At 37.0% G+C, this 26,931-nt stretch overlaps 2 protein-coding genes across 12 annotated transcripts in view; both read right to left on the bottom strand.

Annotated features, from left to right (window-relative positions):
- LOC135790272 (glutamate-gated chloride channel-like) overlaps positions 1-18,275 on the bottom strand; it is a 37,332-nt gene extending 19,057 nt beyond the window's left edge. For 9 of the 11 annotated variants that reach the window (XM_065300440.1, XM_065300441.1, XM_065300442.1 and 6 more), the window contains exons 1-2: positions 17,993-18,275; positions 2,970-3,080 (exon numbers count right to left, since the gene is read on the bottom strand). The gene's annotated coding sequence lies outside the window, so the exon portion shown is untranslated. The remainder of the gene's footprint in view (positions 1-2,969; positions 3,081-17,992) is intronic. The other 2 variants (XM_065300451.1, XM_065300450.1) reach the window with 1 other exon arrangement.
- A 959-nt stretch (positions 18,276-19,234) lies between these two features.
- LOC135790131 (fatty acid synthase-like) lies at positions 19,235-26,527 on the bottom strand. Its single transcript, XM_065300184.1, is given in 12 exon segments — positions 19,235-19,638; positions 19,702-19,929; positions 19,986-20,245; positions 20,309-21,371; positions 21,433-21,612; positions 21,672-21,918; positions 21,971-21,997; positions 22,058-24,840; positions 24,896-25,315; positions 25,378-26,141; positions 26,201-26,324; positions 26,327-26,527. Coding segments are annotated over 12 exon segments (6,627 nt in total). The 5' UTR covers positions 26,513-26,527; the 3' UTR covers positions 19,235-19,293.
- Between the last annotated feature and the right edge of the window lie 404 nt (positions 26,528-26,931).

The raw sequence follows: 26,931 nt of genomic DNA, 5'->3' as shown, positions 1-26,931 counted from the left end.
TAAACGTACATCGTACGAACTTCATGCATAAATTAATTGAAATTCACCTTTGAGTGAGCAAAAAATAACAGGTTGTTGAAATATGAGCTAAAGAATGATTTTAAAAATACATTCAGAGCTTTTAAATTCCAAAATTTCAAAAAATACGTCAAAGAAAAAACTGAATATAACAAAATTTCTTTATTATATTTTATAATTTACTCTAAAATAAGGTAAAAACATTATTTTTGTTAAATATTTTCTCTAGGGATCTTACTTTCATTATCTTGTTACTTTTGAAAGTAAAAAGGTGTTGACAGTTGACAGAAGGTCAGAAAAAGGTCCTGAAATAGCAAGATTATCTCATAACATCGTTTTTACAGAAAAGAGAAGATAATTCTGATCAAATATTTCATGTTTCAAGTGAATTCTGAAAAACAATTTGCGCATTCCAGTCAGTTTCCGTTTGAGTCTGCCCCGATAGGATAAATATCGCTGCATCACATCAAAAAACTTCAATTCCACGTTTTGCTCAAGATCTCTGGAAGACATGAGTCACCTCACTGTGGAATACGTGCGCTGGAAAATAATCGTCTTCGGCAGTGCTTTGCTTGGCGAGCATTTTTACTCCTCGCTCTAGAAAGCCAGCAAATTTCACCGCAGAATTCCTCCGATGGAAACTATTTCTCATAAAAGTTCCATGTTAAAACTAACTTTTATCATGAATTTTTACCTTTTACATTATTTTATCCGTGGGTATCGCAATATTTATTCAAGTCCTCTCAAGAATATATATTTACGTTTTGACTTTTTTACGATGGCAATACAAATATTTAGTCGTTGGATAATATCTGACATTTGTTTGTTGTGTTTAGTGCACGGGTGGCTGTTGTCGGCGGCGGTTGGTGGCGGTGGCGGAACGCGCCCCTAATCGATACCTCGCTGCGGAACACCGACTCGCTCTGCAACGTGTGTGCGAACAACGAACTATGTATAAAGACCAACCGCCACCGACAAGAAGAAATCTCATTTCTCGCACTCAGACACACACCCTTTGACTAATTTATTACTCAATTACCTAATTACCTAATGAACTAATTACTTTCCGGTGTTCAACAATGTGGTAGTAGGTAGACGATTGTAAATTGATGATGCAACACATTTAAAACCATATAAAAACAGAAAGAAAACTAAAAATAGAAAGAAAATTTCCATTTGAAAAATAAAAATTGCAATCAACTTGTGATGTTCAAACGCTTAAACATGTTTTGATTTGCTGATGGAAAAGCTTCACTTCACTTTACGTTTGAACGACAAGTGAGTCAATACAACATGATAACACATCGTAGAACATCAAGAAACGAAAAGACAATCAATACGCACGTCAGCTTCGATTCGAAACGAATGTTTGCTCAAACAAACCACAATAGAACCAAGAAAACCACAACAAACACAAGCATAGAGCAGATATCAGCCTGTCACTGATATACGAGTATCCTAACCTAATTCGTATTCTATTCTAACCTAGAATTATTTTTTGATTTTTCTTAGAAAGTTATTATTGAAAGTTGGAAAGGTTAGGAAAATTGACGATTCCAAGAGATTAACCTTACTCCAAAGGAAGGGGTTGCAATCAAAAAGGGATTACCCGCCCCGTCGAACGTGTTTATCACGCTGGCGGCGGCGTCGCATCACGTACATCTCCTGAAGTGTTTCTATCGGATTTTAATCATCGCAACAAGCCGCCAACAGACACACCAACAACTTGTGATCGACATTCGACAAGAACCTGCCTTGATCAAGGCTTAATCAAGAGCTAATCAAGTATACTTGTAGTATACTCCAACAACTACGCACAAAAATGTTAATTTTGTTTTATTTTTAGATAAAAAGGTGTAAATGTAATTTATTTTCGTTTTCATCTGAATTTATTCAACGTTTTAATTAAAATGAGCAACAAACATGAAAATTTCCATAATGCGTGCCGTTTGGTATCCTCCCCTTAAAATAACTCATGTTATCAAAAGTTCTTATCGCGCCTGTGGGCCAAAACCAGTGATTAACTTTCAAAATTTTGCAAAGTAGATGCAACCCATAGATAACACCTCAATTAGGTCACAATTCTAATCATAAACGAAAAAATTATCAATAAATTAATTTATTAAACCTGCGAGTGTTTTTTTTTTCTTCTGGGAAGCAATTTTTGGATTGTGGGCCAGTAATTGAGGTCGCACACTTATCCAATAATCTAATACTGGATTTTTTGCAAGAAGGTTGGCTGGCGGCAAGGACAAACAAACATTCCATCTGATTTGATTCGATTGCATTGTTGGAATTTTCGCCCTACGAAAATCTCCGATAGTGCTGTTGCAGAAGGCCATGAAATGACCCGCAACGTTCCGGGGATACTACGTGACCAAATCACGTGCCACCCCATTTAGGGAATTACCGTGCTAAGATTTTTTTCCGGAACGTAATTCACTCAGGAATATTTTTCGGCATGATGCACACGAAAATAAATCAAAAAATGTAATAAAAAGCATTTTTCTACTTTTACTTTTAAAACGCGTGATTTCCACGGTTATTGGGCACGAAAAATGGTATTTAATACACGGACAGTCAAAGTCGTGACTAAAGTACTTTAATCACGGGTTTTAATCACGGGGTAGAACTTACGCCTGCGCATTTGCCAATTTATCAAAATTTGTCAATTTTGTGACTAAAATTTTCATTTATCTACTTTATACTTAATATACTCTTGTCTTTTAATAAAATTATCAATTTTGAAATTATTGACTGAGTATTCATGCATCTCTTGTTCAGATAATTCAATAAAATTTGGGATTGGACACAAACCCAGGATGATATGAAGTCGGAATATCAAATTGATGTGTGTGCGGGTTTGACTCGTTAGCCCGATACGCCCGCGACAGATAACGACAGCGATGGTTAAATGAGACACATCTCTGTGTTCCCTTCCTGCCAATTACCTTTCCGGTGAGCACAGCGGCGTAGAGCGAGTCCGGGTCAACCCGCTTAACTTCTACGTTTCAGCATCGCTGGCACTATTCGTCCAAAACTCGAAGGCAATTTCCATTCATCTGCAATAAATATGCAAAGTATTAATTTTTAAAATATTAAATATTAGCTGATGTATGTTTTATGAGGAAAAAATCTGTCACTTTTAATATGATTAATCGGTTTGTGAAAAAGCCAGGAAAGCGTCAGTATAATTTCCCATGACAAATGGCCAATGAATGTTTGCCGAATCGAGAAACTTCGCTTGCTGAACCATGCCTCAAGTTGGGCTACTCTTAAATGACAACAATTAATCAACGACAATCTGCGCGCACGCTGGCTTCTCGAAGTTTTCTCTTTGATGAAGCGTTGGCTTGTTTTTTACGCTTAGTCTTTCACCTGAAGCCGAAATCTTGTTCCACTTGCGAATTTAGCTTAACACCGAAAATTTTCATTGCCTTGTCGTCATAAAACTCAATCATAAAATATATAATAAAAGTTACTAAAGCTTCATTTACGCGCTTTTTTGTTTTACGATGACAAAAATTCATTTTTCTCTTTTATACGCATAATGAAGGCATTAAATAATAAAAACGTTTATATTTGCCCTGTGGTCAAACGCCAAAGGGAATATATTTCTTCGGGAGTTATATTTTGCACCTCAGTGAAATTTCGTGCGCTTTTATTTTTGGTTCCGTCGATACGCCCCTTTCTGTGGCCTCTGGAAGCGCGCTTCCTGTATTTCCCACTTCAATTTCCTAATTGAATTTGCCACTAAACAAACCGAGCCGCATGACGACATGAGCATCGAGGAAGCAATCGACGCTAATAAAAATTTCAAAGAGTTCTTGGCGACACAGCAATTCACTTTTCCCCAAAAAGTAAAAACAGAAAAAAAAACTTATCTTAAAGTAAACATGTTATACTCACGTGTATTACATTTTTTCGTGCTAGAATTGGTTTTGTTTTAGAGCGTAACAATTTATTCGGAAAACACGATGAAAAAATACCATCATAAATCATAAGGTCCTTGATTAAATTCTGTTTGCTGGCGGGAATTTTTCGTTTCGAGCATTGGAAATCCCTCTCGGGCGTCCGTTACTTAGATAACCGAATCTTACCAGACGAAAAAAACCATAACTCTTTCACAAACAGGATTTCAAATTTGCATTTAATCTTCCGACACATTCACGGATTTGATTTATTATTTCACATAACAAAATATCTTTTAAATTACTCGACATAATCACGGTTTTAATTTTCGTCGCCCGAAAACTTTTTCTGTGGAGTCAGTTTTAATTTTTGCGTTTCTAAGGACTCTGGTGGAGAGTAAGTTCGCTAACAAGTGTTCTTTCGTTTTGATGGAGAGGAGTCCTTGCGGATGGGTTCATTTCATTTTATTGGAAGATTTGCTTGAATGAAAAGGATGAAGAAAAGGGACGATTTGCGTCGGCCGGGCATTTTTAGGCCGCGTCTTATCCTTACAAATACCCCGCTTTTCGCCTTTCGTTTTTACAACGCGTCGTTACACCGCTTCGCGCTTAACTGGCGCCTCTCGCGTGTAAACACTTTGAATGTTATCAGGGCAAACGGGATTGGAAATCGTTTAAAGCTTCTAGCGTGAATGAAGTTGTTTTTTATAGGTTTTAGTCGATTTGGTGTCAAAATGGTAATAATTCTTTTATGATGTCTACATCCTTCAACAAATTTGAGGTTAACTAACCTCAATTTTATTCCTTTACACCAAAAAACAAAAAATATTCAAACAGACAAAAAATTAATAAAACTCAATAAATTTGATTTTTTTTCTCTTCAGAAAAAAGGTTTTGATTTATTTATGAACATTGAACTACCTTTGGAAATACTCGTATATGTAAAACTCATTGAAATACGAAATAACTTACGACACACTGGTTTCTTTCGAGTTTTTTCTTGGCTATTCTACGTTCACGAAAGTTGTTCATTGGTTCATCCATCCATCCATCTCAAAGTCTACGCTATCTGCGTGTGGGCATCTATTGAACTTGTTCAGCTCGGCGTGCAGATAAGTTCCAACATCGATTCACTTAAGTTTCCACTGGTATGGAGCAAATAAGATTTTCAAGAGTGTGCAAGTGCATTTCTAAGAAATAGAATATATAGAAAACGCTAAAACTGAACAATGGCAAGACAGATCTATGGCATATGTTTGGCGAGCGAGGACGAACTCGGGAACAATGGGAAGACAAGTTAAAAGAACCGGAACAAGAAAAATGGTCGCTGAATAAAATGAATGAAAATAAATGAATGGAAACTTTTTGACTTTTTCAAAACCGCAAAAGTTACTTTTAAAGCCGTAGAAGTTTAATTATTTATATAATTCATTAATTGTATTAAATTTTTAATTGCCACCTGTATGTTACCACTCTGAATTCCTATGCTTTTTGTTTCCCCATTGGAATAGCTGCATTTTCACCCCTAAATAATTAAGCATTCTTTAAGCAGTGAGGAGGTGTGTGCTCGCACGCATTTTCCGCACACCATGCCCCATCCCCCAACCGACAGCACTCAAAATGAGCATTGTGAATGCAAGCGGAGCGCCGCCGCGCTGGCACAGTGGCACAGTGCGGCTCGGGGGTGTTCACCCAAAGAACGAAATCGATAGCGGCGCCTCCGCTCGGCTGTTGAACCGCCCGACGAGAGCGTGAACGGACACGACCGCCAGGTAGGTCAACCGAACATCCTGCAATTCAACCCCCAAAGTATTCACCATTCGCTATGAATAACGAAGAAATTCTGATTTCAACTTTTATGGATTTAGTTAAGTGCTAAATATAACTAAGGGAAAAGTTTCGCGTAATAAATTTATGAAGTTAGTTTTCAGTTGTTGACTGTCGAGTTGTTTTGATTGTGAAGCGACAAACTAAAAGTTGAGTTGAGGGTAATTCATGGCGTTGTTTACATTGTTGGACGTTCGTCGTCAGGCGATCATCAAAATAGAAACCGGGTTAGAATAAATTTTTATTAAATTTTATTTATTTTTTGTTAAAACAAACGTTTAATATGCTTATTTAATAAGTTAGAAAACTTTGAACTATCTGCACTCAAATTTGCATAACACAAAGTTGTCCCCGCTATCACAACTTTAAGTTGAGTTTCTCCCTTGCCGGGGCAAGCGTAATGAATGCATAACTAATTTCACCAATAAATTACGCCCACCAGCATTCGATTAACCTCCGAGTGGGTCGTCTGCTGAATTGTGGAGATTACGCAAAATGCTGTAATCATAGCGTGCGTTTAATTACTGCGGCTGTTTAATTGTTGCATCAAGAATTTATCGTCTTTGGCAACAAGTTGGCTGAAAATAAAATTGAAATAAAAACTTTCCGCACTAAGCTATTTTATGCTGGGGGGCGTTCTCAATGTCATTAAGCACACTTAAATCCAGAATATGGGCTAATAGGTAAATCAGATTGCCATTGACGTAATGTCGGCTGCAATCAGCAGTCGGTTTGGTCACGAATGCGAAATTTAAAATGCAATCCATTTGCCTGCTGGTGTGGTATCGCGTCGAACGGGTGCACATATGCACACGCAATGCTTATTATCCAGTGGGATCAACAAGGCCACTCGATGTACATTAAAAATATAAATTCAAAATGGTAAAATGCTGGTGCATTTGTAATGATGCATTAAAATTTTATTATAAACGCTGATAACAGCAGAAATAATGCGGATAGATGATATATATTTTTAGCAGAAGTAAAAAATGACTAATATTTATATTTTGCTGATAAATAAATTCATGTGCAACTTGCAGAGTAAACAAGTTTGAATTTAATGCAAAATGTGCATTCTAGCGACATCTAGCGGTAGAAAATTAAAATACATTTAATTATAACATGCACAGTGCGTTTATCTCACTTTATATCTTAAAAATCCGTCAAATAAATCTCAATTAATGTATAATTTGACAAATCATGTAATTTTTCGCTAAATACCAAGAAAAAGGAAATCATGAATAATCGTCGATTTTATTGCGTGAATATGTTGTAACAGCCTCAATTACACTAATTAAGTGCGAGGCGTCGCGATGTAATCTTCTGGAAGAGTGGCTTCCGAGGCCCGTGTTTGGTTTGGTAGAGAGCAAACGGGTTCAATTGCCATGTCGCGGCCTGCGGGTGAATTTTCGGGACAATCGCACAAAGACAAAGAACCGCTGCCAGCGTCGAACGAAAACGAGGCAAAAGCGTAGAGCGAACAAAAACGCCGCCAATCGCACACCTTTTTCCAAACGTATAACGCAAAGGTGATGGCGATGATTGCGATAACAGTCGGGAGGTTTAATTTGGTCTCTAATGTTTCTACATTAGACGTTTGAACATTTGATACGAGTATTTGCTGAGGTTTTTGCTTTTTGACAAAAAAAAGTAAAAATTTCAAGAAATTGAGTGTTAGTAAAGTTACTGAGAATTATTTGTTGTATTTTTAGTTCATTATCAATTTGTGTATTGTTAGAGTCAGTTTACCTTGAGATAAACACACTGCGCTTACCATACTTAAATATAATTCTATTTTATGCCCGTAGATGTCGCGCCCATGCACATTTTGCATTAAAAATCCCCGCGTGTTTTCGCTGCATGTGGTTCGTGTATATCCGTTATCAGTTGCCTTCCTTTAATACAACCAACCTGTCGAACAAGTGGAGTGAGAATATTTGTTTAGGCTGCGCTGTTTTCAATATTTGTATAAAATTAACTGCCGGCTATTATGATTTAATTTTGAGGAGGTAAATATACCTTCAAACAGCGTAATTATACAATTTATTTACATTCATGCATTAACAAATAAAAATAAATTCTGATTAAATTTTTGATCAATTCCGCCTCTGTGTTTATTTCTGACTGTTTCTCAAATAACCGCAATCATACTGTCAAAATATTACTTTGTATTACGTAAATAATAACAATAAATATTTCAGGCCGAAATTATGCTAATTTCTAATTCAATTGCCTCGGTTTTGCACGCCTTGGAATGACAGCACGAGGCTGGCACAGCTGCGTTAATTAACCCTATTAATATTGCAGCGTTCATTTCCTCTCTTTTCCTCATTATCTTCCAACGAAACGGGCGTTTTACACCGACGTCAGCATAGATAACATAAAAGGGAATTTGAGAATAACGCTAGGCTTGGAAAGGTGTTGCAGATGGGATCTAGTTAAATATTACTAATTAATATTTATTCAAAACTTTAAAAAAATTTAAAAAATGGTTGTTTGTAAAGTAGGTTTACGATCGAGATGTTTACGTGATAACGTCTTATTGGTGATATAAGTTTTTTTTGTTGCAATTGTTGTAACACTTCACTTGCACTTCACATTTTGTTTCACTGTTAAATATTCAACGAAAACTTAACCGCACGAGAAAATCTCCATTCGTTTGTATGCCGCTAGAGTGAGAGAGACGGAAGATCGGTCCACTCACTCGAACACTATGCCTGCCTCCGCTCGTGTGGATTCCGCGTGTCAAGTTTCACGGAATGACTGGCAGCGCTCGAGATGAGACGGGAGATCGGTCCGTCTCTCTCTCTCTCTCGTTATACCTGCGATCGGAGGCCTCGTGACACAAGTTTCTGAACATGTCACCCGACTAAAACGATTTTAAAGACGTTATCACGTCAAAAATTAAAAAATCAAATGTGTTTCTTCTAAAAATAAATACAGGAAACAGGTGAATAACCGTTGGAGCTTTAAGGATGTGAACACATTCTCCTGAGTGTCACTTAAGTGCCACCATAAGTTGAAGGCGGGTTGCCGCTGAGCTTGAAAGTAGATTGAAGCATCATCTCGAAACAGTTCGAGTGGTAAAGGTAAAAGCTCGTGACGCACCGGCAAAAGTCAAGTTTACGATAAAAACAGTTAAAATCGTATGCTAATTTTTACCTCGTAAAGTAAAATAAAATTTATTATCCTTGCTGTGCGCAGCGTTAAGATGGCTAAATTAATAAAACAAACATAAATCTTCATTTTTTGGTCGCCGCGCTTTTGTTCGTTTGTTTAGCCTGTGAGCGCATTAGAAACACGCGCCGAAATTGTTTTCTTACTTCTCCTCATTTGCATTTTTCCGCCGGCCACCAACATTAATTTCTCCGAACTGAATAATATTCACAGACTCATTTATAAACTTTTTTTTTCTCAGCGTCTGCGTTAGCCATTCAATTCAAGTTCTTTGTGTGATATTTTCCTGGTAGTCCGAGGCGAAAGGACCTTGTGGTTGTTTGCAAAGTTTTTCTTTTCTTTCTTTCATTGAATATCGTTTTCACTTGTTTGCTTGCTCTCGCAACTGGTACAACTGGGAAGTAATTTGCCACCGCAGCTAAAAGCAGCGCACAAGAGAAAAAAATACAGCGTATAAAGAAGTTTTTCTTTAAGCAGAGTGTTTGCATGTTCGGCTAGTATTTCTGGTCTAAGCCATGCAATGTATAAACATGCGGGGAGTCCGCCAGTGACTTTCAAGTTGGTGGAAAGTCTCCATGACACGCAGCGAAATACATTTTCCAGTTCATGGAAGAAAGGGGACGTAATGACATGGCGGCGTGGATGATGGTGCGGTATAATGTGTTTTCATCGCTTCATCTTTTGCTCATTTCTGAACATTGAACCGGGATATCCAAGCGGGAGAAATATGAAATATTCAAAACATTTTATTGCAGTTATTTATGTGTGAAACGACTATGCCAATATTTTAAGCAAATTTAAAATTTAAAATAACATGTTTAACATTATATTAAAATGATAATAATTTATATTTGTATTAGTAAGGGTTGTTGTCACAGATTGTCCGCGATGTGGACGTAAAATAATATGAAATCATTGGATTATAAAATAAATGGCACAGCGCACATCACGATGTAATATCGTAAAAAAAATATATGACAATGGTGTAATAAACACCAAATAAGGAGGATTTTATATCGAACAATGCAATTATTTGTAACCTACGACGTGTATTAAACATAAATGAGGTTGATTGTGATTAAAATCAGAATAAAAAGTGAAAATAAAATAAATTAAAAGCAATTTAACACAATTGTTGCTAAAAAGCGTAGTAATGTTTAATATAATAAATTATTTGTTGATGTTTTGAATATAAACAATAAAGATTACTTTGACGCAGTTATTATCAAAGTTTTATCAAAGAACACCAACTGATAACTTGCAGAGTAAACACGCTTGAATTTAATGCAAAATGCGCATTCTAGCGACATTTAGAGGCAGAAAATGGAGTTATACTTAAGTATGATACGCGCAGTGTGTTTATTTCAAATCAAATTCACTCACAACAATAAACAAATTGATAATTTAACTAAAAATGCTAAAAATAAATCTGAATACCTCTAATATTATTAATTTTGCATTTTTTGATTCAAATGTTAGTTCTCGTACTCTAACCAAGCTATCCCAGGATAATAATTGGATGCGATTCAAGGAATTGAAACTTTACACTGCAAATTAATTTTGATTCTCCGGCGTGCACGAAATGACGCGCTTGTCGAAGCAGAAAATTCGCAACGCAGATAATTCCGTTCGATTTGGTCTGGCCATGTTCTAGGGGTTGAACAAATGTCGCCGGCGCTGCGACAAACTCGAACATCCGCACCAGCATGTAAATGTAAAATGGCCACACGAATCGACATGTGTCGGGCAGCTATCCGCGTGAAGCGAATGGGACGCATGCCAATTTCGAGTTTTTCGACGATCAAAATAAACACGATACGCATGGGATATCATCATAAGAACCAGAAAAAATGTATCAATTGATTAATGGATTTCTATGTGTTATGGCGGGTGAAATAGGCGTGTCGAAATAAGCGTGTTTTCCGGCCGAGTGCAAGAGTGCAAAGGACCTTGACCGGCATACGAATTTAACTGCAGCGCGTTGATATACCACGTTGAACTCGACCCTGGTGCGCCGGCGGCGCCGATGGAGACGGCGAAAAACGCCTGCAGGTAGGCAACAACCTGCCATTGCCATTGTCGGGCGGCACCCTTCGATATTTCGCCGCAACTAGGCCGAAACCAAGCCGCCGCACGCGAATGCACCACTCTGACATGGCACACACGCCATGAGTAAATACTAAATACCAACCGCATCGATGTGGAAAAACAGTCCACGCAACAAACTACTCAGAAATATATTGTGCCCTACATTTTGATTACTAATTGGGCGACGCGTGACATATATTTTTATGTCAAGAGTAGTTAAATTTTTAATTTAACTGGTTTGATAAATATTGAATTTTCTTAATTTCCAGATGGCGAAATTAAATTTAATTTAATTCCATGGCGGTTGCGAATGCAAAGAAAGCACCGAAAAGGAATTAGTTTGTTTCTGCGTTTCAACAAAATTGAAATTACAGGATAACTGAATTAACTGACTTCCATTTTACATAAAATGTTATTCATCAAATTAAGTTTCATCATTCATTTTGTATATTGCGTAATTTATTCTAAAAATATTGAATTTACATTTTTCTGACATGTTTATGAATGATTTTATGTAAACTGCAGGTGATTCTTTTTAAAATACATGAGTTATGTGGGATATGGTAAGTATTCGCGGAATCTCAATCATTTCCGTAGGTCGCTGCCTTCCTCTATTGTGGTCTCAGCACCGCCAGTCATCTCGACATCGCACGTCTCCAACCTAATTCCTCGCCTTAATTCCGGCCGGCCGCGAAACGAAATTATAATTAGAAATGCTCAAATACCCAAATTCCCACAACGGCGCCCACTGCTCTAACATTCGGATGTAGGTACTTGTATTAAACACTTTAATTTCCACCTACAGATAGAAATAAAAAGAAAAATCTTAAATTTCCCAAGGATATTCCTTAATTTATTTAATTTAAAAATCAAATATAATGAAAGTGCTTTAAATACAGTTAAATCCTGAGAAAAATCCAAAGCAAACAAAACTCGCGGAAATAACGAAATGCAAATATCATGCAGAGCTTGAATTTCCTGAATTTTGTGGTGTGTGAGTACGCGTAGAGGAGGATTTCCGTATTTTCGGCGAAAATCTAAATCTAAATGCGCGAATGTGTAAATGTGGAAAAGCGCAGACCGAAGCTCAAAGCTTAAGGTGTGCGATCTTAAGCGCGTGAAAGCGTTCACCTGCAAACGCCCGCAAGCTAAATCAATCTTCTCTGTCGGTGTGAATTTTAGCGCGCCGGCGGTTTTCCATATGCAAATATCAGCCAGCCTGAGTGGATTTCGAAAAATTTAAAACATTTTTCATGTATTTGTATCGCGTTTCTAAGTGATTACATTTTTTTCCGGGGTTTGAAAACAGCTTGTAACATTCTGTCATCAAAAACTTAGGCTTTGTAAGCGCAAGGAAAATTACGAAAAGTTTATTGGGCACGTTTTCCACGAGACAAGCACGAGAAAACAGGAACTAAGTTGCTAAGTAGTTTACTTCGATTTTCTCTCGTTTTCTGTCCATCTTACAACGTTACCGATGAAATTTAAGTTTACTACGTTGTTGGCACGCTTGTTGGAAATTGTTTATGTTTTTGTCGTTTGATTAAAAGCTTCAGGAGCTTGGTTGAATTACGTGTAATTACAGTAAAGTCGATTGGAAGGAGATATTTTAATTAAATTGAAATAAAAATTAAAATTTTAATATTTTATTCTACAAATTGTTTAAGATAATAAAATAATTCTAAAAAAACATTAATTTTGGTATAAGGTTTATTTTTCTTTGGTTTTTCTTTGAGTTCTTTTTCGTGTTGCAATTTTTTTCACTTTTTTTGTTTCTTCGTACATTTTCTACAATTTTTCTTGTCTTGACGAAAGGAATTTATCTTCCACTTAAATATATAGCAGTGTGTCAAATTGTGATTACACTTTTTCTTCAAGGACAGCTTTTATGACTGCATCACTCATTTTAACGTAGATTTCTACCATCAAAGAACACCTACTGATAACTGATACACACGTACATCTTGCTGAATAAACACTCGGTGAATTTAATGCAAAATGTGCATTCTAGCCAAATCTATGGGCAAAATATACAATTATCTTTAAGTAAGATACGCGCAGTGTGTTTATCTCAAGGTAAACTGACTCACAACAATACACAAACAGATAAAAGACTAAAAATGCAACAAATAAATCTCTGTAACTCAATTTCTCTTCAGTTTCCCTCACAATAATAGACAATCTAGTTACGCAACTTTAAAAATCTCAACAAGCCAATTATTTCTTAAATAAAATCATATTATTTCTGAGAATATAAAATTTGAATTATGAGAGAAATATTATTCATGAATCTTAACATTTTTGCAACAATATTTCCGTCTAAACTTGAACCACTATTTTTCTAAAGTGATGAAAGCAAAATGAAGAATCTGAGAATGGTGATGGAAATTTACTATGCATGAAAGCGCTGAAATAAAGCCACCCATGCTAACATGACAAGCAAATATATTCTGTAACACATCCACATCATGGCAAATTCAATAAAATTGTTTGAATATCAAATAAAACATTGTAAAATCACGTAGTAAATGCGCAAAGTAGTGGAATCCAGGTCAAAGACACATAATTCCTATCTGGTCGAGGTTGAAGTCGTTTGCCCGACTTTTGGCGGAGTGCGTGCCCGCCTCGTATAACCGTCAAAGTCGCGACGCACACAAGAAAAGGCGTCGCGTTTCGCGTGTGCATAATATCGGAAAATCAATGAAGGCCACACAAACCAGCCGCGGTTAACTTTCTTTGACTGAATCCCTAGTTTTCACAACGACGCATGGGTATTAAAGTAATGACGCATAATTACATGCGGCATAATCGTATGATTAATTTATTTCGATTTACTTTCCCAGCCTGAGAAACTAATTCGATTTGTTTCGTACGAGTATGTATGAAAAATATTGTTATAAACGCACACGCGGCGTTTTTGTTTTGTGTTTGCGTCCGTGCAAGGGAAATGTTTATAAATCACTAGCTTAACGACTTCGTCGACAATGCTTTGACACAGTGACGCTCGGAGGGTTTTTCGGAGATGGAGACGTTATTTTTTCGCTGCGGGCGATATTTGTCGGTGGAAATGTGAAGGCGAAGCATTTTCGGGATAATTTATTGAATGGAAATGGGATGTTTGGGATTTTGTACAAAGTATTCAGTTTTTTCTTGTGGGAAATAAAGATTTTTTGAAATTTAAAAAAAACTAAATGAGTGAGTTATTTTGCAGAAAAAATGCAATTTCAATGGAAAATTGTCAACTTCATTAACATCCAAAGAAGCATAGCAGGCGTAAATGTGAACGCTCATTATGGCAGCAAGAAGACGCGCAATGAAAGGCAAATAGGGCGGCGGCAGGCTGGTGAAAACGTCATATCGTTCAACGCGCGCTGATTCTGATTAATCTCTTGTACGAGTGACACGAGCTTTTATGTCTCTTGCGTCGAGGTGGAAGACGTGATAATTTTTTTCTTGTGCGTGCTATGAGGAGTGTTTCATTTACACATTAATCACTCATTTAAATATTCAAAGCATATCTCTCATAGAAAATGAATTTAATGTGAGATTTCAATATTTCCACGCATTTTTTACAAAATACAAAAAAAAAGTTTTGAAAATTACAAATCCTGTTATTTCCGTTGTTGAATATCCAGTATGGCTTTGTAGGATAATTCCTAGCAGGACAATTCGAGCAGTATGTATGTGTGTTTGCAGCTATTTTGTTTATTTCGAGCGTCTTGGCGGTGGAGCAGCGTAAGTTGGAATCGCTCCTCAGGGAAATTTCAAACTAGAGCGCTTCAGACACACCACGCGCAGGACGTCTTTTCGTACACGCCCGCCAAAATCCATTTAAAGTTTAAGTAAATCATGATTTGCCTTTTCACCATATCTCCGAGTGGTGCTTTGATGACAGAAATAAATTTAAATTCTACTTGACGCTTCGAATTCTATTTCTTTTCTACATAGATATCACGATAAATCACGTTTAGTGTAATAAATTATAGTGCGTTGTAATTAATTACACCGGATATTCAATATAAATTACAATTATAATTTCGGTGTCACAATGTGCTGGACCAGCAAGCGCGTTGACCTACATTCCGGATTCTATCATTAAGTCATCACGGATTAACTCAAGTGAGTCCAATTAACTACAAGCCCCACGTCTTAGCATATTTACATGTGAAAGGATCCAGCCAGGACAACACAGAAAGTCACTTCAACTTCGCGCCCTGAAGTTAAGTGTCGCTAGGTTGTTTGTAGTTTGGTTTGTGATTGTTAGTCTTGTTTCAAGTATTTTACTCGTTATCCTTAAGCATCCCCAACAATGTAAAATACAAAATTTTGTATTTTGTAGTTTCGATGTAAAAATAAATGGATATTGATCGACACACCTTTAAATGGGATGTTTTTATACGCGTCCTTGACTCCTTGAGCTTTTGTTTGCTTTTAAAAATATCTGCGTTTTCCATTGATATGTAAACACGTTTGGTGGCGCGTCCCGAAACTTACGGTGTTATCCTTTTTGGACGGGGGCAGTCAAAGCGCCTAATCTATCAACCCGAACAATAAGCGAGTGTATCGATTAGGTCGGACGGAGTTTCGACGCTAATAGATTGGAACATATTCATTTTCCTCGACGCACGAAAATTCTATTCTTAAAGAATATGTTGGCGTGTGTGTTGTATCGATCGCGACAGTTTAATTAATTTTTTTCACTGATTATATTATTCAACAAGCACAAAATTTAGTTTTTGAAAACTAAATGATAAAAAAACTTAGTTAAATGTATTTTTTTAGTTGCAGAATTAATTACCGGAGATACTAATTGCGTTGAATGGTATTTCCACGCGGAAACATTTCCCGAAACTCCTTAAAAATTTACGTATGTTATTTAAAAAGTGTGGAAGTCAAAACAGCACTGAAACTGAAAGCTCACAGAGAGAAAAAAACGCAACACAGTCTGGCACTTAATATACGAAACATTGATTTTTCCATTTTCCTACGTTTTCCACCGCAGAAAGCAGAATGTGGCATGTGGAAATTAGACGCGCGCGCGCGTACACTACGTGTTTCGCTTTTATACTTTCATTTGATAAACATTTACTTTTTATGTGAAAAGCTCTTTATGTTGGACGCTTTTCCACTTTTTCCGCCCCGTGGAAATTTATTATGCTGTGTAATTGCCTGCATTATAAATGCACGCGTTCATATACATATTTATTTTTTTAGGTTTTTGACGAATCTGCTTCTGAAAAACAAAAAGTTAAGTGAAATTTATCGTAAATTTCTTTGATTTGCCAGTTTTCGTAAAGTTTCTTCTTTTTTATTTGACAGTTTGGCATGTGGAAACATCTCCAATACGAGCAATAATTCACGGCAGGACGACCTGGCCTTTTGGCATCGTGGAAAATTGGTGAAAATGCGGCGATAGCCATGCGAAACACGTCGGCAAACAGCGATCGATCGCTAGCGAGAAATGCATAATACGCACATCCTTAAAAGGATACTTGCCAACTGTGTTATCCTTGGTCTTATCCACTGACACGATAAGAATTTGATATTAATGTATCTGCGATAGATACGCGTTATTTTTTTCTTCTTGCATTAAAAGGAGAAACGGAATGGTACAAAACAGGATACAGGTAAATATCCTTCCACTTTCGCCGACGCAGTCGAAAGTTGTGTGAAATCGTAAAAAATAAAACGCGCACGCCCCTCGGATGTGTCGGAATGTGCACATTTCGGGAAGGATAACACACCAGGATAACAACACAGAGGGTCTCTACCTATGTCTCTGCGAACACTTGCGTTGAGCATCCGAACGGAGAAAAATTCTATTGGATCTGAAACGAAACCGGTCGAATGCAGGGTGAATAAAGGATAAAGAAGAAAAGTTCGCGCGCTATGACGGCACAAAGGACGAACCAAAACAGAATTGAAAACGGCATCAAAAGACAAAAGTTTTAAATAAAAGAAAATACTCGAAGGAGTTTACAAGTAGGGAAATTGAACGGATATAAAAGGACATCCAAGGGATGTGGAAATATTTATGCAGATGTTAACGCTATCTTCTTAAATTTATAAAAAAAATATTTTTTTTTTATTTCTTAAAAAATTTTGAATAAATATTGAGAAAGCAATGAAAACTAACTTTGTTATTGAATAAATGTTTTGCCTCCATACAAACATTAATATTTAATGTTGTCAAAACCGGAAACTATGGAAACTAAGAAGTTTAACCCGCTGGCGACGACACAAACAACAAACAAGTTCAACAATCAATACATAAATGATACTTATACGTTATACAATGGATTATATCACCAAGCGATTCTTGGTATTTCAAAAATACGTTGATACAACTTTTATCATGTGCATTACGCAAATTGGATTGCAAAATATTTTCTACACAAGATATATTCATCTATTGTCCTTATATGATCCTTTGATTATCCTGTTTAATACTCGGCCTACTTCCGATGACAATATGCATGTTTCCCATGTGAATGTTTTGCTTTTGGACCGATGGAGTAACCGTCGCTTTGAATATTTTATCAAAAAGCTCGGCCGGCGTGCGCGGCGTCGCGACGCGCCTCGCCGTGCCGCAACATACGAAAACTTTCAGTGCCGGGCTTCGACGGGCGTTATTTTTAGCCGACGGCGACTTTGCTTCAATTTATTGACTTTTCACGATCATATCAGAACACCACATTCTCATCGACACATACTTCGGGTAACTTGACGAGAGTCCATCAAGCGATAGTTTATGGTAATGCGAATGCAGTTCGTATCAGACGAGCGCAATTCATTGCAAAAACGTGGCGTGGATTCACCACTTGATTATTTTTAGTTTTCACTCAGCTCGATTTAATTTTTGCTCAGCGAAACCACTGCTAGGTTGTGACCTAGGTGTTGGTTAATAATAAACACCAGCTTATTTATAAAAAAATGAAATTAAACAAGAAATGACTTAAATTAAGGCTTACTTTTTGAATTGTTTGATGTCTATGTTTCCAGGATGAATTGAACACTCAAACCAAACACCTTAACCAAAGTCTCATCTAGTTCGACACTTCCCAATAACTTTCCTGGATTTGTTGATGTTTGCTACTTCATTTTGTTAAACTTTCTGGTCTTGTTTTTAATAGCGCAACGCGTTTTTTGCCATTTGTCCGCGCAGGATGTGCTTGCCGGAAAGGAGCGCAGGCCGAACTAGGAAGTGCCCACCGCAGGAACACCGAACGCATACTGCGGACTATACGGTCGCACCACCCCCACCGCCTTTGTCGTTGCCGCCTCCGTTATCCTTCGACCATGGCGACGGCGCTGGCGCACTGTATTATGCGCTATGGTTGCATAGCAACATTCGTGGTAACTGTATTTATCAAATTATTTCATAAATTTCATTAGCAAATACAGTCATATGATAAAAAATTTAATTGGAAAAGATTTATGTCCAATTTTTATAAACTTTAAAATTAAAATATTTTAAAAATTTTATTTTTTGATAAAAATGAAGTTTGACAGAATTTTTTAATGAATCAGGAAAACTTTTGCATATTTCTTTGAGGAAATCTGATTTACGAGCAGTTAAGTTAAGTAGACTTAACAGCTCGACGTTTTCCCTCTCCTAATGACCGACCCGCAGGCTGGCAGATACATAGTTGCCCGCCGGTTGTAACGTATTAATCGCTGCTGAACGTCATGAATATTTAAATTAATGCAACGCGCGCACTCGCCGCCGCAGGGCAGCAGTCGTCCGTTATTCGAGTATTCAGTATTCAAATATGCAATTTGCACGAGCCGTAAATAAGCAACGATGACACCGACTCGGCAAAGTCGGCAAGAAATTGCGCCATGTTGCACCAGACTATTAATTCACAAACGCTGCAAAATTTTTCAAGAAAAAAGACACATCTTACGATATGTAAACAACTATATTATAATTGCAAAAATAAAAAACCGCGTGTGTTTACGAATTTCAATTCGTACTAAGTGCCTCGAATGTAAAAATAAACATGCTAAATTTAGATGTGGTGATGTCGCCGACGACGGCCTAGACGTTTCACGTTCATATGATGTCACAATAGTCGCGTGTAGCGCTAATGCCAAGAGCAATTAATCCTCGCGAAATTGAAACCATTTCCGATATTAATTGCTTTCCGGTGCATCATAATAGCAGCATTAGTTTCATTTTGATTTATTGTGACTATTTTAATAAAAAAATATTTTTAATCCCGCAACCATTTATTTGCAAAGTGAATTATTACAAATTTTAGTTAAATAATTATTTGACAGTGACATGCTCATTGATATAATCAATGGTTTTCTCTGCATGTAGCACTGATAAATGATCTCCTGAAGAGACGAAAATATTGGGCATCAATTCGAATATTTTCTTCAATCCACAATCATCGAATTTACTGCTATTGGTGGGTCGAATCAGGAAACATTTACCAATTAGTTTATTTGTTGTTGATTCTTTATATTCGATGATTTGGTCGATTAGACGTTTGACTCCGTTGAGGCTGATTTTCAGAGAGGATTTGTTTTCCTCTGTTTCTTTGTAGGTTTTTAGAGCGGCGTCAACTCGATTGTTCCAGGATGGCAAAGAGTTAAGACTCTTCAAGAACTAAGAGAAAAATATTTTTTGATAAAAATTAATTAGAATTAAATTAACATTATTAATATTTACAGCAGTATCGTTGATCATTAAGATTCTATTCAGGAGTTCAATTTCGCCTGTGGCGCCCTCTCCGATGCACTTCAGAGAAGATTGAATTGTATCTGGAGCTGCATCTAGAAGAGTCACCTGGGTGTTTGCATAGGATTGTAGAATACGGGCGATTTCAATTGCCAATGGTCCTCCCCATGAAATACCAATGATATTGTACGGTCCACGTTTGTATAGGTTTCGTATTTTCTACACAAAAATAAAATTTAAGATTTTTTCAAAATTAAAATTTAAAGATAACTAACCTGAGCATAAGACTTAGCAGCATCATTAATAGACATTGGAGTCTGTGGTAACGGTGCACAAAACACTGGATACAATAACTCCAAAGCAAACTCCCTAACAATTTTGGTCTTGGTAAAACCAGGGACAATAATAAGTGGTGGTAACTCCCTGATTTTCCTTGGACCTGAAGATGGCAGTTGGATCAACTCAGGTTGTTGCGGCAGATCAATGTAATCCTCAGTCAATTCAGTTCCACTGTTTGGTAACATCATAGACAATTCTAAAATTCAATAAAAAAAAAACACTTAATTGATAATTATTTACTAATAATTCTAAAACTTACTTTTATAAAGGGCTTGTACTGTATCATGGTTAATATCGCTCACTTGATCATTCTTCACATAAACACACCCGATTCTATAGGAAAGAATGTCATCCATCACACTGAGGACATCAGTAATATTCAACCCTTCATCCCACAAAATATTATAAGTTGGGAAACCAGCATCAATACGTCCTTCAGAAATACCACTGACTGAATGCAGATAGTTAATGAACAACGCTTTTGGAGCAGCTGTCCTCAGAGCTGATTCAATATATTGTATAGATTTAATATCACTCTGTCTTAAAACTTCTTTATTTGGTAAGATGTGTACCGCCTGGATTGCTCCAGCTTGATATAACTGAGCAATTAATTCAGCTGCGTTCTCCTTGGTTTGAATTTTATTTGGCAGAGTGTTAATATCAGCCCCAAAGTGGCTCTTTAGCAAATTCAATCTTCTTTGCACAGCGATATTCAAAGGTTTACTATTGGAATCGGTCACAACAAAGATTTTCCTTCCTCCTCTGAGGACTAACCATTCTACCAGGTCTATCCAAAGATCAGCAGCACCATTGTATACTAATTGGGTACCACGAGTGTCGCAGATGAATTGATTGTTCTTTTCAATGTTCAACTGACTCAGAACAAGATCCTGTGTTAATTTTATGATAATTTTTCCAATATTTCCAGGGGCGATTAAAGTATTGAGAATACCAGCAAAGTCTTGATGTTGGACCACTTTTCTATTCAATGGTCTAATCACATATTTATCTATTCCACGTTGGACTAAATCTCTAAGTTGGATTTTAAGTTCATCACGTGCGTCAAATATTTTCTCAGGGACGACACCCATGAAGCAAGTGTTTTTCAGGAAGATACTCATGCCCATGGTGTTATTCTTGGTTTTATCAATTTTACCAAGTTGGATGAGACGTCCGTAAGCTGCAAGACAACGAGCAGTAGCGTGGAACAAAGAATCTGTTACGGTGTTCAGGATAACCTGAGCTCCATTTCCACCGGTTGCTCCCAGTAATTGTAATTCAAATGTGGTATTTTCAGAAGACAAGATATTTCTATCTCTAAGCTACAGGGGAAATAAGAAATTAATCTTTGTATTATTAATTTTAAATTTTGGTAAAACATACGCTTGAAAATTGTTTCTTCAGGTAAGCTCTCTGGAAGTCAGTTGCTACTGTAGCAAAAACAGTACAGCCCATATTGGTTGCTATAGAAATAGCCGCTAAACCAATAGCGCTGCATCCGCCATGAATAAGGACAGTTTCTCCAGCTTCCAATTTACCACGTTGGATCAACGAATAATAAGCCTAAACATAACATATTTTTTTGTTTTTAAAAGTAAAAATAAATTTATTTTTATAATTACTGTAGCATATGCATGAGGAACAGTACACGCATCTTCGGATGACCAAGAATCAGGGACTCTCCATTTCAAAATACCATCCGGAACCAGATTACAGGTACTTTTGTCTAGATATGCCAAACCAATTGTTTTCTGACTCCCTTTGATCAAGCAATAGTCAATGTTTCCAAGTCCAACATTTTTGACATTCAAAGTTTCATCATTGGAGTTGATACCAATGCAGTCCAATTTACCATCGCCAAGGGAACCACTAAAACAAAGATGGTAACCATCAATTTATTATTTTTACAATTAAAGTATACCTTTGCGCAGTAGCTTTAAAATATAAACTGGAAATATTTAATATTAATATTAGTTAAATTAAATTTGTTATAAACATAAATATTTACCTTGTCAATTGCAAATCACTCTTCACATTGGTCTTAAAATCAATGGAGCATTGTGCAGAAGTACCAAGAATACCATTCTTCTGAATCAACAGCAATAAATTCTTTCTCAGAATGGTTTGGAAGTCAACAGTCTTCTTATCCAAATCAAAGAAGAATTTCAACTGTTTAAATTGTTCGTTACTTCTGATTTCGTCAATGAATGACACCGGACCTTCTGTTGGTGTGACCTGAGCACATAAGTAGACTGATTCATTGGGTTGGGCACTGGATAAAATAGTTTTCAATTCTGAAGACCATGCCAAGGATCCCTTAATCACATCTTTGGCTGTTAAAGTATCAGCTTTCACTTGGACAAATTTAATTGGCCGTTTTTCTGACTTTGTTACCAAAGAATAAGATTGATTGTTGACATTAAATACAGCTAGAGTCATCAAATCATTTCTTGCAGTTACTTTGGAACTTGATTTCACCAAAGCAAAAGCATCTGAAGTTAATAATGCATTTGCTGTTTCAGCATGTAAATCTCCATCAACGATTATCAGAATGGGTTCGGTTTGGTAAACAATCATAATCTTTGGGTCCTGAACTGAATTGATATTAGCACTCAATTGTTTGTACTTATCAGTAACGGATTTTATGAGATTGAAGTTGGATTTTTGATTCTGTAGAACTTCATAGATTAAAATGCTGCTTCCCATTGCCTCTTTGTAATTCTGAATTGTCAAATTCAAGCTGTAGTTAATCGCAGTTTCAAGATTATCACAATAACAACCATCCAGAGTGACCAAGTCAATTGCATCAAAAGATATTGGTTTTGATACTGTTGGTAGAATGGTTGTAGTGACATTGCAAAGTTGGATTCCAGGCATATCCAATACCCCAGTAGAATAATCATAAGACATTTTAACATCTGTTTCTGATTTTGGTAGTTTTGGAATGGAGATGTTTACACGTTCAATCACCATTGGAATGGTTATATTCTGATACTTTTCACCTTGCTTGAAGTAATTTTGTTGTAACATCATTTCTAAATATTCCTGCCATGTCATATTCCCTGGCACAGTAGAGACAGAACCTTCTTTTGCAAGTTTCAGGTTTTTAATCTTTCTGAATGTTCCTGTATATTTATGTCCACGATGGAGGAACTCGTTATACAAATCAGAAGCGTTTAATTCAACAACATCCTTTGTATCATCAATATCATAGGTTTTAACCATGAATTCATCAGTTGGTTGGGGAACAGTGATTTTTCCTGTACAGATAATTTCTTCACCGGATAAGATTTCAAATTCTCCACTACCTCGTTGTACCATTCCATAAAATGGAACAGAAGTAACTTTGGGAATAGTAATAACATTCCTAAACCGGATATTTTCAAAAATAGCTTCGTTAATTTCCACAGACCGACTTGCACTGAAGATATTCATCATAATAGTCAAATATGAAGATACTGGTAAAATAATACGATCATCCAATTGATGTCCGACACAGTATCTAAACTGTTCGGAAGCAATTGAAATTGGAACGTCTTTAACGCTAACCAGATAATTAAGTTTGTCTTCCAATCCAGTACGCCAGGTTTCTCCGTGTTCCCAGCGAATGAGAGGTGCAGCACAAGCTGTTCCACGACTCACGGGATACTCCACAGTTGGGAAGATATTACCAAGGTTCAGATCTATACCAGATAAATACATTTTACCAATGGCACTGAGAAGAAACTGAACACCATTTTTGGTTCCTCTCATGGTCAATGGAATATTTGTACAACCAGATTTGAATGATTTCTTGATGATGGCTTGCAGTAAACCATGAGGAGCTATTTCAATACACACAGCATCTTTGGGTACATGTTTAGATCCTTCTTCAAACAAGACCTGACCAAGAAGATTGTTAGTATGATATGTGGCTGAACACCATTTAGCATCCTCTCGATCCCATTGGGATTCTGGTACTGAAGTACTGATCCACTTTGAGCTCCTCGGTTTGGGGTCCGGAATGATCTTCTCGAGATATTTAAGTAAGAATGGTGCAGCTGGTTTGATGTATCTGCTATGGTAGGCAATGTTGGCTACATTAACCAATCTGGCAAATATTCCCTTATCAGTCAATTCCTTGACATATTTCTCCATGTCGGCTTTAGGTCCTGATAGGGTACAACTGGTTGCGCTGTTATGACAAGCAACTTCAATGGGTTCAGGGAGTTGGTTTTTGATTTGGTTGTAACCCAAACCAACAGCAGCCATCATGCCAGGGATCAATTCTGCATCTTGAGATGCCTTACCGCGGGAATATGCACACATCATTACTTGTTCAACTGTAAGGCAGCCATCAGCATAGGAACAACCTAACTCTCCTACTGAATGACCAATGATACCATCGGGAACTATGCCCAGGGCATTCAAGATATCTGTTAATGCAGTCTGGATTGCTGCAATACCAACAAAACTATGAAGGATTTTATCAAAGATAGTTGGGTCATCAGAGGTGATGATATGGATGAGGTCTAAACCAAATGGTGTTAATACATTGTGACACTTTTGAATGGTAGCAGCAAATATGGGTAGTTCCATTAATTGCTTGCCCATCATGTTCCACTGACTGCCCATACCAGAGTAGATAAACCAGGTCTGACGTTTGTTGCCAGGGAAGTATTCAGTCTCACGGACAATTTCTTCGTTACTATCCATGATGGAATAACCTTTGTATAAATGACCAGGGATGGTTTTGGAGAAGAAGTTTTGAACTAGGGCAATGTACTCTGGATCGTAAGGTTGCTTCTTGATCTGATGATGCAATAAAAGTAAATATTCTGAAACCTAATACTTTATGTTTACTTACATCATCGAAAACCTCTTTAATGCCTTCCTCGGTTCTGGTTGATGCTAGAACCAACCTAGGGATATCATCAACAATAGGTACCTTCTTCTTGACGTTCCTCTTCAATACACAATGAGCATATGATGAAGATAGACCTATACCATGAATTGCAGCGTAGTCACCATCCCATTCTGTGTTTTTATCCACTACTTTGAGGCGACCATCAATTAAACCTTTGATGTTGGGGTTTGGAGTCTTGTACTGGATTGTGGCGGGTATAACTCCAGTTTCAAAAGCGATGAGAACCTTTGCTAATGAGACAAAGTTGGCGCATGCTTCAGCATGACCTGAGTTGGTTTTAACAGAACCAATCATCAAAGGCTTCGTACGACCAGGGGAATAGACAGCATCGATGGCATTCAGTTCAATTTCATCAATCCTCTAAACATTAGATAACCATTTAAATGATTTTATAATTATGGATGTTTTGTTATGTTTATTACCTTTAATCCAGACCCATAACACTCCACGAAACCCACATCATCAGGCTTCACTTTACAGTTGTTTTTATAGAAGTTCTTAATGAATTCACTCATGCCATTCTGATCTACATCCAACAGCGTACCTTCACGATGTCCATTGTATTCTGTGGCTGTACCCATGATGGTTGCATAACTCCTTTTTGCTTCAGAAGCCCTCTGAATAACAATCGCAATCACACCATCAGATCTTGCATAACCAGTTGCTTCAGCATCAAAAGCCTTAGTTGACCCATCCGGGGACAACAAACCCATATCATTATACAACCATCCAATTTCTGAATTCAGGGCCAAGTTAACAGTACCCACAATGGCGGCATCACAATGACCATGCCTGACTGCATCATAACCCATTTGCAAAACTTCTATACCATTAATCCAATTCGAGTCATAGGAACAACTGGGGCCTTTGAGATTCAACCAGTAAGAAATGCGATTAGCCATCATTGCTCTAGAGTGACCAGTTACTCCAAAACCAGAAACGATTGATTCGTAGAAGAGGTTGTCGTTCTCTCCAATGGATGATCCCATGTAGACACCAACACGTTTACCACGGATTTCAGCAGGGTTCAATCCTGCGTCACAAAGGGCTTCACAGGTTCTTTCTAACATCAATCTCTGCATAGGATCCATGAAGGTTGCCTGCTGGCGATGGATACCAAAGAAAGCCGGGTCGAAAAATTCAATATCAGGGACCACTCCTAACTTGTTACTAATTCCACGTTCACCTGATCAAATAAAATTTAAAATAAGATCTTCTTCATTGGGTTAAACAAGGATATCTCACCTTCCTTCCAACGACTCTCCAGAAGACTCTCATTAGACATGAGATTCTTCTTAAACTCATCCAGTTGACGGGACTTTGGGAAGTACCCGCCAAGACCAGAGATGACCACATCGTCGACTTCCTTTAGAACTTTGGACATGATGCTGATGCTGATGCTGATGAAGGTAACAGAACACTAGCTGCCACGCTGACACAATGAGCTTGTTGGTCAAATTTGCTGGGATTTATATCGACGACTTTTGAGCTTGATTTACATTTGAATGCAATTTGAAGCAGGCGAGCATTAATATTTAATGGGTCAGCACCCGTCATGTTATCAAGGTCTTCATCAGCAGCTTTGGGGACATTTTTGCAGACAACAAAACAACCCAATTTTTAATTGCTTACACAATACAAACATTAATAAACAAACAATAAGTATGTTAATCAGAAATTAAAAATATAATATAGACAATATTGTTGTTTGGAAAAATATTTGAAATGTAGAGTGAAAAAATCAGTTTTCACTTATTATGAACTTACGTCAAATGACATTTGAACTTGGCCCGATGGACGACATGCAAATCAAGACAATGCACGATAATCACGATTAAAAAACACGTTCAGCACATATCTACATATCCACGATATTTAGGAATTCGTTTACATACGATTAGCAAAATTGAAAGTATTACTTAAGTATGTTACTCAGTAAAATTTATGTGAATGAAATTTTTGTTTCTAACAAAAAA

This window comes from Atheta coriaria, unplaced genomic scaffold, assembly GCF_025399875.1.
Source record: "Atheta coriaria isolate IRGN ID8LTWV9N9 unplaced genomic scaffold, Caltech_Dcor_3.1 hic_scaffold_4_pilon, whole genome shotgun sequence".
NCBI classification, from domain to species: domain Eukaryota; kingdom Metazoa; phylum Arthropoda; class Insecta; order Coleoptera; family Staphylinidae; genus Dalotia; species Dalotia coriaria.
Note: the sequence above shows the minus strand (reverse complement) of the source record. Positions and strands in the feature narration are given on the sequence as shown.